The 14,891-nt window shown below is 38.3% G+C and overlaps 1 protein-coding gene and 1 pseudogene across 2 annotated transcripts in view; one reads left to right on the top strand and one right to left on the bottom strand.

The window, feature by feature from the left end:
• Nucleotides 1-1,255, top strand: part of CLEC5A (C-type lectin domain containing 5A) — a 54,706-nt gene extending 53,451 nt beyond the window's left edge. The window contains exons 8-9 of one of the 2 annotated variants that reach the window (XR_012470063.1): nucleotides 476-558; nucleotides 1,160-1,255. Coding sequence is in view for 1 of the 2 variants with exons in the window: in XM_074193537.1 (XP_074049638.1) it covers nucleotides 476-494 (19 nt within the window). In the remaining variant the exon portion in view is untranslated. Of the gene's footprint in view, nucleotides 1-475; nucleotides 563-1,159 lie in introns of those variants that run through there. The other variant, XM_074193537.1, reaches the window with a different exon arrangement.
• The window catches only part of LOC141492850 (S-phase kinase-associated protein 1 pseudogene), a 55,868-nt pseudogene that overhangs the window by 11,393 nt on the left and 29,584 nt on the right, over nucleotides 1-14,891 (bottom strand).

The raw sequence follows: 14,891 nt of genomic DNA on the forward strand, positions 1-14,891 counted from the left end.
CCTTCAGTGAAGATCTTCCATGATGTCTGCTGCTGAAAATTTCTTTGAATCTTTTCTTTTTCTTGGTGGGATTTGTAGCTAGAATGTCAGAATAGAGGCTTCACTTATCTGGTAGGGAAAAGCTCCGGGAGCATGCTAGCTTCAAACCTCCATCTTGGCTCCATCCTGGAAGTCCCATACATTTGGCATTCTAACAACATGTCCAGTCCATCATAGTCACTACACTCTGTAGTAAGATTGGAATGCTAGGCAGTTTAGCTTGAGAAAGGACCTCAGTGTCTGGTATCTTCTCCTCCCAGGTGATCTTCAGAATTTTCCTAAGACAATTTAAATGGAAGACATTCAGTTTCCTGACATGGAGCTGGACAATCTAGATTTCACAGGCTTATAGCAATGAGGTCAGCACAATGGCTCTATAGACCTTCAATTTGGTAGTCAGTCTAATACCTCTTCTCTCCCACACTTTCTCTCACAGCCTCCAAATATTGAGCTAGCTCTGGCAATGCAAGTGTCAGCTTAATTGTCAATGTGTACCTCCTTGGAAAGGATACTGCCAAGGTAAGTGAACTTGATCATAGTACTCAAAACTTCCCCATTTGATGTAATTGATGGTTTCACATGTGAATGGTGTGGTACTGGCTGATAGAGCACCTGTATTTTCTTGGTGTTAATTGTTAGATCAAAATTAGCATAAGCAGCAGAAAATCAGTTCGTATTTTGTTGCATCTCAGCTTCAGAGGCTGCATTGAGTGCACAATCATCTGCAAACAGAATATCATGCACCAACACTCCCTCCATTTTGGTCTTGGCTTGTAGCATTTTCAAGTTGAAGAATTTGCCATCAATGCAGGAGCTGACCTTGAAACCATGTTCATCCTCAGTGAAGGTGTTTGATAACATGGCTGAAAACATTATGCTAAAAAGTATGGGAGCAAGGACACATCTTTGTTTTGCTCCACTGGTGACTAGGGAATCTAGAGAACATCATCCATTATCCAGAACCCTGGGCATGCATGCCATCATGAAATGATGTACAATATTAATGAACTTCTCCAGGCAACCAAATTTTGACATAATTTTCCATTAAACCCTTGCAAGTGATGGTTTCAAAGGCCTTGGTCAGATCTACAAATGTTGATCTCTGTTCTGTTCCTGGCAGCAAATACCACATCGACTCTTCCTCAATCCTTTCTAAAGCCACACTGACTCTCAGGAGATGACCATCTTCCAGGTAAAGGATCAGCCTATTGAGAAGGACTCTGGCAAGAATCTTATCAGCAATGACTAAAAGAGAAATACCCCTGTGATTGTCACAGGACAATCTATTCCCTCTATCTTTATAGAGATGAATGATGGAGGCATCCTTGAATGCTTGGAGGATCATTTCCTACCATATAACCTGGAAAATTTCAGTCAGTTTTTGAATGAGCAATGGATGCCCCCCACCTTGTAGATCTCGGTTGGAATAGAATCAGCACCAGGTGCTTTGTCACTTGAAGGGAGCCTATTCAAAATCTCTTCTTCAGTAGGGACTGATTGATTTCAACTTGAGGTAAGCAGTCAATGACTTCCACATAGATTGATGATGGTCTATTAAGAATACTGTGGAAGTATTCAGCCTATCTCTCTAGGATTGTGTCTTTATCGTTAATCAATGAGGACCCATCAGCACTGAGTAGTTGAGATGCACCATATGTCTTTGGCCCATAAATAGCCTTCAGGGTATCATAAAAGCATTTTGTTTTGTAACTGTCTGCATAAAATTGAATTTCGTCTGTCTTCTGACTGAGTCAAGAGTCCTGGAGTCTCTAAAATTAAGGGTTACTGATTTGACTCCTTATTCTCCCTTATTCAATCAATTTGCAAGTCTTACTTATCCTGTTTTTTGACAATCTCTCTAGGCATCCCCATGGTCACTTCCTTATTTGGCATCCATGATCACCACATTTGCCATTATAAACCTGAAACCTTCATCATCTCTTACCTAAACTTTTGAGTACCTTTCTACCAGATAATCCTGTCTAATAGGCTCTAAGTTTCACTTGGACTTTACTTTCGATGGAATTAAATGCTGCCTTCTTAGAAATGGATGAACTATCCTGCTGGTAAAACCTGTGGAGGTTTCATTTAGCAGCTTCTATATTTCCCCGTCATTTTCACCAAACTATTCTTAATGTTTGCAAGTGTTCTGACTCAGATGAGCAAATGCAGTCTTATAAGCCAGATCTCTGAAAGCTGTCCACTCCTTTTGTGCCCCACTGTTGCCAACTGTGTGTTGGCTTAGTTTTCCCTCCAAGTTAGCAACAAACTGTTCCTGCTCAGTGATACTCAAATCTCTTGATATTAATTCTTCTAGTATTCATTTTGCCTTGATGCCACAACTTTGGTTGAATATGAATATTTAGTTTAGAGGGAATAAATCTGTGATCAGTCCAGCCCTCTGCGCAACACAGTCACTCTCATTTCTTGTCTGTCTTTCCTCCTTATAATCACATAGCCTAATAGATGCCAATGTTTGCTAAGAGAATGAATCCAGGAAGTTTTATTGTATTTATGTAGACAGAAAACAGTGATGAGGTGGTCATGAGATGCACAAGTCTTCATTAGAAGGTGACCAGTGCTATTGCTGTTTCCAACTCCATTCTTCCCAAGGACTCCCTGCCATGTCTGATAATCTGAGCCTACTCTAGCATTAAAGTCACCCAGAAGTATAAGCTTGTCCTCTTTTGGTACATTGATGATAAGGGTCACCAGGTCTTCATAATTTTTTCTTTAACTTCATCAGTTTTCTTCATGGTGGGAGCATAAGCACTAATGATGGTGGCATGGCATTTTCCTGGAAGTAGCAATCTCATTGTTATCAGCCTGTCATTCATTCCTTTTGGTAGGCATTCAAGAATGTTGACAAGATTAATTTTGATTACAAAACCTACCCCAATTTCATGGCATTCTCTTTCACTGTGGTCACTCCAGAAAAATGTCTTTCGAGATCTGACTAGTAAGCTGGCCTTCATTTGCCAGTCTTGTTTCACTCAGGGCTGCTATTTAGATACCATGCTTACTGAGTTCTTTTGCAACAAGAGCTGTCCATCTTTCAGGTCTATTGGACCTCATGTTGGCTATGAGTGTGCACATGTCCCATGCACTGATGATGAATGGAATCTTATTTGAAGAAGTGTTTGTATTTTCTTTGGTGTCTTAACCACACTGTGGGATTCCACAACTGCTGCAGCAATCAGATCAGGGTAAGCAGACAATTTTAAGGCATCTTTTCTAGGCCCTTCATTACAACAGGAGGTGAGCAGTGCAGTCCTTAAAAGGGCTGCTCAGTTACCCTGAGGGCTGCCGAATCCCACTGCTGCTTTCAGTGGAGAAACGACCCTATGGCCTAGACCCCCTGTGTGCAGGGTTGTGACTACAGCCACCAATGTATCCAGCTGCTGCTTCATCACTTGCCTGTCACCACTGGGCTTTGAGGAATGGTTATGAGGTGGTCTGAGGAATGGTTGTGAGGTGGTCTTTTGTTGAGTGTATAAATTGGATTTAAGTGAAGTAGTGAACATCAACCTACCTGTCTTCCTCACTCTCTTCCAAAGTCATCATGACCCAGTATAGCAAGACAAAGTCAAGGCAAATGACTCTAGATGTAGTGGATGACCTTGGTGTCTTCAGTGTCTAACCAAGATCCACAGCATTTGCTTCTGTTGGCTTTATGGTCAGCTTCATATGCTTGCAGTAGACATTCCCCAATACTCACCAAAGAGTTTGAGACTCCCTCAGTTACCCTCAACCTGGTTTAGCACCCTGGTTTAGAAGAGTAGCAGGATATAAAAGTATCCCCCACATAGCATTCCATAGATTACCAATAACTCCCTCTAAGAAGAGATAGTAAGAGATAGTTCATTTAAAATGCTGAAGGAAATGTGGGAAAAATAGAACACTAATAATCTGTTGGTGAAATTGTGAACTGATTCAATGATTCTGGAGAACAATTTATACCCTTTGACCCACAATACCACTATTGAATCTGTTTCCCAAGGTGATAAGGGAAAAAGGAAATGAACCCTTATGATCTAAAATATTAATAGTGGTTCTGTGAGGACAGCAAACTGGAAATTATGAGGATGCCCATCTATTGGGTAATAGCTGAATAAATTGTTTTATATGATTGTGGTGAAATACTACTATGCTATAAGAAATGACAAACAAGTCAGGTTTAGACAAAAAGATTTGCATGAAATAATGCAGAATGAAAAGAGCAGAACTAAGAGAATATTATATGCAGTTACAACAATATTCTTGGAAGAGTAACTGTAAATGATTAAGCTATTTGGGATAATATATTCATTCAAATTAACTATGAAAGACTTATGAAGGAAAAACTCTATCAACAGAGAGAGGACTGATATATAGAAGCATGTCTTGAATGGTTCCACATACATCTCTACATCAGTTGTTAGTCTTTTCTAATGTGGGTTGGGAGGAAAAGGAGAGAGGGACACAATTCAGAACTCAAAATGTAACAAAAATAAATAAAAATTTAAAAACAATATGAAATTATTTAAAGTGTGTGTGTGTATGTGTATGTGTATCTTCCTACCTACTGTTTTTTATAACTCCAATTTATCATACACATTCCTCACAGTTTAATCTACCCAATATGGGTCTGATCATGCCACCCCACTGTTCATAAATTTTTAATGCTATCTAATAATCATCCAAATAACTCCTTTAGCTTAATATTTAAAAGATTCCATAGTCTGGCTACAAGTTTATTACTCCATTTCTATGTCATGCAATTCCCTCATATGCTCCTACATTCTAGTCAAATCAAATATTTGCCCTCCTTGAATGTGACCAATATTTTTCTTGCTTCCACACCTTGAATTCACTATTTTGTTCATCTACTTTGCCTTTCTCTCACTTCTCTGCTTATTGCAACTCTCCTTCCTCTTCTGCAAGAATTAGATTAAATGATTTCTCAAGCACCCCACCCCACCCCATGCAGGAGGCAACCTCCCTCTCCCTTGTCTAAAGACAATTACCATTTTTGTCTGGAACCTTTCTTACTGTATTCCAAATATTTACATGTGCAGCTTTCCCCCCTTTTGTTAGATTATAAATTCCTTGAGGGTAGGATCTGAATCATCTCATATCTCCAATATTAGTCTAGTGTTTTGCTTCAAAAACATATATAGAAAAGTCACAAAGTTTCAAAAATTAACCTTCCTTCTCCAGATTCCCTTATTTGGACTCCTAAATCTGTTCAATCTTGCTGAGTATAGGGAAATTCCTGAGTTTTTTTATATTTTCCTCCAGAATTCCTAGAGAAGTTTGACTGAGATATTCTCACTTACAGTAAGTAGCAACTCACTGTGGATGAATAAGAATCCTTTTTTTTAGGGTTTTTTTTTTTGCAAGGCAAACAGGGTTAAGTGGCTTGCCTAAGGCCACACAGCTAGGTAATTATTAAGTGTCTGAGACTGGATTTGAACCCAGGTACTCCTGACTCCAGGGCTGGTGCTTTATCCACTACGCCACCTAGCCACCTAGCCACCCCTGTGAATAAGAATCCTAATGCAAAGTTGTACGTTAGATCTCATGTAGACCAGGTTGGCAGATCCATATAATCCATGTCATGATAAAAAACTAAAGAATAAGCAGAGAATCAGAAAGAAACAAAGAGTTTTTAGGAGATGGAATATGCCTGATTAAACCCATAATGATAATGAAGATTGAAAAATAATACATGCTACTAAACCAAAAAACAATTAACTTTTTTTTCTTTCTTTAATCTTTCCTATTTCTGTTTCTGTTTTGTCCAAAACCCTGAGTCTTCCCCTCCCAAACTGATTTTTTTTTTATGAGGTGGAGTTGACTAGGTAAAAGAAGCTATTCTTTTTCCTCATTTCTTATCTTGCCTTACTCACTAAATAGGTATTGCCTCAGTCAAACTGAGACCTAGGAAAGATCTTAGCTTTAAAAGCCAAGGCCTTCCATTGCAACCAGGGCTGTCTCAAATCATCCTGATATACATGATGCTGCTGCTGGACCCAGATGACTCCAAAATAGAAAGGGAGGCTTATGACTTTGCACAACACTATCTCACTTAAATCCAATTCACTTGCAAGTCATGGCATAGTCATGATTGTCATGGTCCTCTTTCAGAACAAAAGACAAACTACAACAGTCAGAGCTGATTCATTGTCTGAGTATTCTGAGTTCTTTTGCATAGATTTAAAGCTAGGAGCAATCTGAGAGATCCTCTTATACAATGCATTCATTTTACAAACAAGGAAACCAAGGTCCAAAAATGTTTTTCCCCTAACTCCTTTATTCCTCATAGAATTATTAGCCAACTCACAGGCTAGTCATCTTAAATTCGACAAAATCAATTTTACTGTAGGCATGAGAATATAGAGGAATATAGGCAAGCTACACATGCTATAGATACATCCATTTTATGTAACTTTGGAGATGAGATAATAGAATGGAGTAGAGTGGAGAGAACAGCGGTCTGGAAATGAAGAGATACTGGGCTCTAATCTGTACAACTGGGTTCTAATCCGTGCAAATAGCATCTCACTGTGCCATCCTAGGGAAATCTTTTTGCCTCTTAGTTTTTCCATTTATAATAAAAATGAAAAGATTAGCCTAGTGGAACTTTAGGGTCTATCATTACTCCAAGTCATATATGAATGATCTCAGGAGATTTCTTCCAACCCAAGAACTCTACTGTTCATCTGTGAAAAATCTTATAACTTCATGAATAAAAATAATTTAACTTCTTCCTTTCTGATTCCTCTATCCAGTATATTCCTGACCTTTATTTTTCCCCCAATGAAGCAAGTATCATTCCTCTTCTTTGTTGCTTTGTTGTGTTTGGGGCCAGGTTCAACTCCTGCTAAGCCCAGCAGCTAAATAAAAGAAAATAATAGATCTTGCCTGGTCACTGTATCCTATTCTTCACCAAGTCTGAGCTATATATTCTTGGTGAAACAATCCTACTTAATGGAGCACTGGATCCTCCTGGTCTAGGCCTTTTACTACATTTACTCATGTTTTTCCTTAATTGCTCTCTTACTTCCACCTATTTACTTCCTCAAGTAATTCTATCTCTCTTGAAAGAGCCAGTATCCTATAGGTCTTGCTTTTCCATTTTAATCTTTCCTTAACATTAAACTATAGCCTTTAATATATATATATATATGTATCTATATACATTTAATATAGTCTATACTTTAAATAAGCCTCAAAATCAATATACTTTGCCCCAAAGAAACTGAATTCCTCTGCTGTCTTTTCTTCTCTACCCTTTATGTGCTAAGAACATTGTTAAATTCCATTTGTGAATATCTGCCTCTTTGCTAAATTATAGAATAGACCTCAGAAATCATCAAGACTAACCCTCACCCAAATAAATTCTTTTTGAGGCCCACAGTAGAATTATTGAAGATAGTTTCTTGGTTTCTTTGGTTTCTTGAGTTTTCTACTCCTCTTTAACTATCTGCTTCCTTCTTGCTGCTTTGAAATTAAAGGGAAATCTTTGAGTTCTGATCATATCAAAGCCTAGATGCTGAGAAATTGAAAACTGATACCCCACTTTATTTTGTAGGATTTTAAGATTTCATCAGTCTATTGGCTAATTCATTCATTATGTGAGTTTGAGCCCCTTAATCCTGTAACTTTAGTTGCCTGTTGTGAAATTTGAAGCTTGATATTTATTCCAAGATTGTTGACTGATAATTGCATCTAATCAATGTATCCAGTCAGAATCAATATTTGTAAATCAATTAAGACTTGATGGCCCTGTTAGTAAAATTGGTAAGATTTTAACTTCCTTAAGGGTTAATACCCATTCTGATCCTGGGCAAGGTCATATGCTGGTTGCCCCACCCAAGGTCCCCTATCACCTTTGCATGTGCCAGATACTCCCTTTAGGAACTAGCCATTCCTGGAGGTTGAATCTTGGGAGAGTTGGCTACCCGCCCAGAGGTTCAACGTTTAATTAATTTCAGAACTTTGGCCACAAGTCTTCCCAGGTCATGCACGTTCTCTTCACATGTCCTGGTTAAGTGCTAAAAAAGTTCATATAAGCCTGTTGGCAGTGCGCCACCTTTGTCTGGGACCCCTTAAAAGTCCCTAGCATTGAGCAGGCCCTCAGAGTTTCATCCATGGAAAGGACGCTTTGCCTGGGATATTTTCCCAATCAGGACTCTGAAGGCTGTACCCACCCCCCCATAACTCCCCAGCTGATGTTGATTCAGATGTTGGTACTCCCCCAATTGGTGATGTTTTCCTTTAATATCTATCTTTATGTAGGCATTGCTCTTCTTTTTATTATATTGGGACTTATTGGTTACTTTTTGCTGTAAAACTGATTTATTACTACCTGTTTTATAATCACTCTTTTTTTTTGTTTTGCTGATGTAAACTTATCATTTTGTAGGAGTGAAATGAAACTAAAACTCCTTAATCAAACACTTCCCTAATTCTAGGAGCTAAAGTCCAACCACAAAATTTCTAATCCAGGAACTTTTGTTGACAACAAAAAGAGATAAATCAATCTGGTGTTGTTTCCCTACATGAAACTTTTAAGAGGATCTTAGTCATAGAATGTTGGTCCACCTGCTGAGGAACTGATCTCAACACCACCAAGCAATCAGGACTGAAATACATCTATATAATCACTATGAAAATGCTGTAAAAGATTTGCTTTGCTTGTCAGATTTATCCTTGACTACTATGACTACCAATTTGTTGGTATTTGCTAGCCGTACAAATAAACTGATCATGCTTAAAACTCTGTGTCACAGATTTTTATCATGACAAAGATGTTTGGTTTTTGTTTATACTTAATTTATTCTTGAAATACTCCTTCTGCTGTGCTCACATCCATAAGATGCCCACATTCACTCATCAACCACTGGTAGGAGATTGAGGAGGATAATATATTTGATGGTGATATCCATATCCTGCACCAGTGAGAGTGGGACACTGGGTCCTCACACTGGCTAGTCCCCTACTTATAAGTTCTGGGGAAGGAAAGGAGAAGGATCTGCTAACCTCTAGGTGGTTCCAGAACTAGATCTTATGGTCTCAGAGGAGAGGAAATCCAAGAGGTAAGAGTTAATCACACCTCTCTGCCTTACAGGGCTAGATATCACCCCCCAGCCTGAAAGAAGCCTGTACTGATGAAGAAATAAACTTCAGAACTCAAGAGTTTTCCCTCTCTTTTTCCAGGGAGAGATTTCCCCATTGAGGACAGGTGGGTTTCTCTGAGTCTCTAGGAAGGCAGCATCACTCTGCTCTTCTCCTAATCAATTATCCTTCCTCTCTGTTTCATCCTAACCCACCATGTACAAACACACCATGTCCTTTATGTGAGAGACCATCCCAAATATGTGAAATTGGCCCTACCTGCTATGTGGCACTATTCTCTATACTCTATATGTACAACACCGAACCTTCCCTTCAGGATACAGCCTTAAGACTATAACCCTTCCCCCTCTTTATGTATTACCAAGATTCTGAGACCTCCCCATTGAGTAGCTACTCATGTCCAAGAGGAAAGCGAAATTGTTCTACTTAACACTAGAGGGTAGAAGAAGTAGGAGCAATGTGTGGAAGTCACAAAGAGGCAATTTTAGACTCAATGTGATTTTTAAAAAAAAGTTAGATGACCCCTTTTCAGGTATGTTGCAGAGAACATTCCCATAAAGTATGGATGGGAACAGATAATTTATGATGCTCCTCCACCTCTCAGATTCTAGGATTCTTGCCTATAACTACTATATTCCAGGGTACACATTTTCAATATGAATCTGTTATATGTGATAAGTCACAAATGTCTTTAGGTTCAAAGTCCATTTTGATGACCAATATAGAGCATTCCATTAGATCCCAAAGAGATCAAAGAAAGGGGGGGAGGCCAAAATATACATAAATATTTATAGCAATTTTGTTTATTTTTTCATGGCAAGGAACTGGAAATTAAGAGGATTCCCAATCAGGGAGGAGCTAAATAAATTATGGTTTGTGAATGTAATGGGATTTCATTGTTTATCTACAAGAAACAATAAAAGTGGGGATTTCAGACAAACCAATTCAAAGATTTGAATGAACTGATATAAAGTGAAGTTTACAGAACCAAGAAAACAATTTATAAAATAGCAATTACTGTTTAAAAAACACAACAAAGACTTAAGAACCCTTGATCAATGCCATGACCAAGCAAGATTCTAGAGTACCTATGATGAAAATACTACCTACTTCCTGAAGGTTAGGTGATAAACTCAAGATGTAGAATGAGACATGTTTTTGAACATGAACAACATGGGGATTTGTTCTAATTGATTTTGCACCTACTTGATACAAGAATTTGATTCTTCTTTCACTGGGTTTTAGGGTACAGTTTAGGAGAGGGGAAAGGAGTAAGTAATAAGGAAAAGAAAATTAAAGAAAGAAGGTTAGATAAGCATTTTTAAACACAGAAGATATGACTATAGGAAAAAGCAGGACAACTTTGAAAATAGCATATTAAATTTGTTTTATACTTGTGGCCATAAATAATTTTTTTCCATGCTGTTTTGTGGGTAGAAATGATCACCTCATTTGGTTCTGAGTTCAGGATTTTTAAAATAATAAAAAAAACACTCTAGAGGAGTGTTTACCAAGGTGTTAAACTAATTGTATTTTCTAGCTCATAGAGCTTATTGGCTCTATGTCTATGATTAAAAGCTTCACTGTGAAGCTAGGCATATCTGATCCAAGACCAGAATTATTTCTTCAATTTAGTTATTTTCTTTTTTGCTTGTTTGTTTTTTGCAAGGCAATGGGGTTAAGTGACTTGCCCAAGGTCACACAGCTAGGTAATTATTAAGTGTCAGAGGTCAGATTTGAACTCAGATCCTCCTGACTCCAAGGCCAGTGCTCTATTCACTGTGCCACCTAGCTGCCCCTAGTTACTTTCTAAAGAAGCAATGTTTTTTTTTCCTCTGCATCTATTGTTTTTAATCTGCTATCCCACTATTCAGCTCTGCTTCCTCTGTTCTCATGTGGGAGCATTTAAAAATAATACTTTTAATTCAATTAGAAATTGAGAGATAGATAAGAGATGACAATAAGGTTTATATCCCATTCATGTAGATTATATGTATGGTCATAAAGATCTGGTCTCAGACACTTATTAGATATGTGACCTTGGACAAGTCTCTTAACCTTGTTTGCCTCAGTTTTCTCATCTGTAAAATGAACTAGAGAAGGAAATGACAAACCACACCTGAATATTTACTGAGAAAACCCCAAATGGATCACCAAGATTTAGACAGATCTGAAAAAAAAACAAAGTCCCTCCCTTAAAATATTGCTCAGGAAAATAATTTTTAGGTTTCAACCACTCTGATTAATATTCCTTATCAAAAGAGTGCCTTAAGCTATATCTGACTCCCTTTCCAACAAATGCCATTTCCACAAAAATCATCAACATACTGAAATGCAAATAATTCTATTTATCTGAACAGATGGCAAACAGAAATCAGAGAAGTTATTTAGAATATTTCAGACATTCACAAGAGTGAATGAGCTTCTCCCACTGATAGTAAGTTATTTCTGTTCAACTGATAGAGTTCTAATTCAAAGAGGAAATTACCAAAGTCTGCTAGTGTGACAAGTTGAAAATGGAGAAATACTTAAGGAACTGACTGCACTATATATTAGCTTCCGCCAGAGTGCTTTAAATTTACAAAAATTATTTCCAATTATACATAAAAAAACAATTTTACCTGATTTTTTTAAATCTGTAATTCAAATTGTGTCCCTCTCCCTTTCCCCCTCAACCAGAAGGCAAGCAATTTGATATAGTAGAGTATCTCTCTCCCTCCAAGGGCCTTCCACTAAAGAAATCCAGGAACTTCAGTTTACCACATATGTCCTCTCTCAAACTCAAAAGCCACAAAAAGGAAACTCTCCTTTCCAAGCTTTCATCAACTCCACCTTTCAAACAGAGTTTCAAGTAATTATTTTCTCTACTGAAAAAGAAAGTCTTATGCAAATAAATGGTCTAGCCCTGGATTGTAGTCCTTGAGTCAAAAGCTGTAATGACCTCATAAATCAATTTCTAGAATCAAGTCCAGTCCTTTGGAGTTTAAAATATTTGTGGGAGCTGTATCAATGTTTACATTTGTATATCTTTAACTATCAAAGAGAGCTAAAATAAAAGGTATATTCTTTTAAAATGTTTTGTTGAAGCTACATAAACTGTAATATCTCCTGATTTCAACCTTGAAAGAAAATGAAGTTAGTCTTCTTTGACTTGATCTTGATAAGATGATATCAGTTCTTTGAAATACAGAGGAAAATCTATCCTCTGACTAGCAAGTGCTAAGTGCTAAGATGGTTTTCATAATAACTTTGGGAGATAGGTACAAAAATAGGGAGAGGGGTTCCCATTTTATAATTAAGGAAACTGAGTCATATAGAAGTTACATGACTTGATCAGGATCACAGTTAGAAAGTGTATGAGTCTGGATTTGAACTCAAGTTCTCCTGACCCTAGGCCCAGTGTTTAATCCACTGTACTTCATAACTTCCTGTAGCCATCACTGTCTCATTTTCTATAGATTAAATAATTAACACTTTGATAAAAAAAAAATTCTAAAAATAGTGTGATTGTGTCATCACAATCAGCAAGACTTGGCATCCACCTGATGAAGGTTTCTACAAAGGAGATGACTAAGGGATCAATAAAATGTCTGACCATAAGTTTAAGACTATTCAGTCACAGACTAGGAACTAGATTAAACTTGCTGATCAAAACAAATTAAAATATATATATATATATATATATATATATATATATGTATATAAATATACATATATATTAACTGATATGTTTAGAGCTCTTTAAGGGCCACATATCACTTTATCTTCATTATCTTATTTGAGTTTATAACAACCCAATTTACAAAAAAAAAACTATGACTAGAGTCCTAAAGAATCTCAAATCATTTTATCTTCATTATCTTATATGAACCTATCGCTTCTTTTACAGAGAAGCAACTGAAGCTCAGAAAAATGAAGTTACTTGTCCTATGAAATCAAAGATTTAATTGAGGCCCAGCTCTTTTCCATATTGAAGGCTTTGCTCTATAAAAAGTTGAAATGGCCATGACTTTGACCAAATACCTTGCCAAAGAAGTGATGTCACATGGGGGGAGAGGGCCAGTGTTACAGAGAAGTAAGGGATGTTGCTCAGTGGGGAGACCTGATACATTTAGGGGGAAGAGTAGTGAGGAGGGAAGATGGCAACACAGGGAGATCCATCTGTTCTTTTCTGAGGACTATTATTCTTTGGGAAAAGAGGATAAAACGTATTTCCTGGTCAGACAAATTTTTCAGATCAGAACCACATCTCTGTTTCCTCTCTTCTGCCAGTTCTGTTAACATCACTGATAGATGCCCTAATTGGAATCCTAAGTCTAAACAGTTACCACAACTCAAGGTTTTCCAGTCTCTTAGTGTTGCTGGAATTTCTGGGACAAGTTAGCTATCCTGCTAGCACTCTCTCTTGGTCTCATCAATAGGACAAGATCTGCGGTTCACTATGTGGCATCTCCTTTTGCTCCATCTCCTGACAGTGTCTGGTGAGGGCCTGTTGAGTTTCTGTATGTACCTCTCAGGATGATTAAGAGTTAAATTTGATGATTAAATGGCACAGGATATAAAGTATTGGACTCATTGAAGTCAAGTTGGCCTAAGTTTGAATCTTGTCTTAGATTCTGAGCTGAACCACTAGAAAAATCACATTCTCCCTGAGCCATAGTTTCATCTTTAATATGGAAGCAATAACATAACATCTTACTCACAGGATGATTGTGAGGATCAAATGAGATCAAACATATAGAGTTTCTTTACAAAGCTAGGAGTGATATATAAATGCCTAGCTATTATCTTGAATATATCTTATTTTGGAACCTAGTTATTAGTATGTAGTCTCCCTCAACAGATTGCAAGCTCCTTGCGGGCAAGAGTTGTCTTTTGCTTTTCTTTGTAACCAGGATGCTTTAAGACAGTGTGGTTGGACTTCCAGCCAAGATGGTGGAGAGAAGACAGGCACAGTTCTAATGTCTCCTGATCTTTTCCCCATCTATCACATGAAACAAACCTCTTAAAAGAAATCTGACCAGGAAACCCAGAAAGAAAAGCCAGGAGAAGGAACATATACTTCAGGATTTGTCTCCCTCAGCAGCCTTGGCTGAGTACCGGTGGGTGAGTCTGGGCTCCGAGGGAGGATCATCCCAGGACCAGCCAGATTAACAGCTGAATTGGAACCTGGAGTCTGAGGGCCTGAGAGCCGGACCTGCTGGATCAGCGGTGGGGCTGGGGAGCAGAGGCACTGATGTTGGTGCTGTCCCCCCTGGAGCTTGGGGAAAGGGCTGTAGGGAGAGATCTGGTGCAGGAGAGCTGCAGACACCATCACTGGGCTCCTCAGGTCTGAGAAACTCTGATTCCAAGCCTCCATTGCACTGACGCCTCCTCCAAAACAAACAAATGCAAACTATTTCTGCCTCAGGCCCAGGTGTATAAGCAAAAGAACCAGCCCAGCTGAGGAATGACCTCAGGCCAGGGTAAAGCCCACCATTCAATAGCTCCAATTCCTTCCCTCAAGCAAAGGGAGAAGGCCTCCCAACCAAGGTCACCGACACTCCAGAGAAAGCAACCAGCACCTCCTATTGGCCAGCCAGAGAAACTGCACTCAGTAAAGCCTTTGCGATCTCAAGCACAGATGAACCAGCCCCACCCCCAACTCAAGGTCTTAGCATAATGAAGAAGGGTCAGCGGAAAGGTGGATCCATAGAAAAATTCCTGGAAGGGAAAGACCCCAACTCAGA

This window comes from Macrotis lagotis, chromosome 7 (assembly GCF_037893015.1).
Source record: "Macrotis lagotis isolate mMagLag1 chromosome 7, bilby.v1.9.chrom.fasta, whole genome shotgun sequence".
Classification (NCBI taxonomy): domain Eukaryota; kingdom Metazoa; phylum Chordata; class Mammalia; order Peramelemorphia; family Peramelidae; genus Macrotis; species Macrotis lagotis.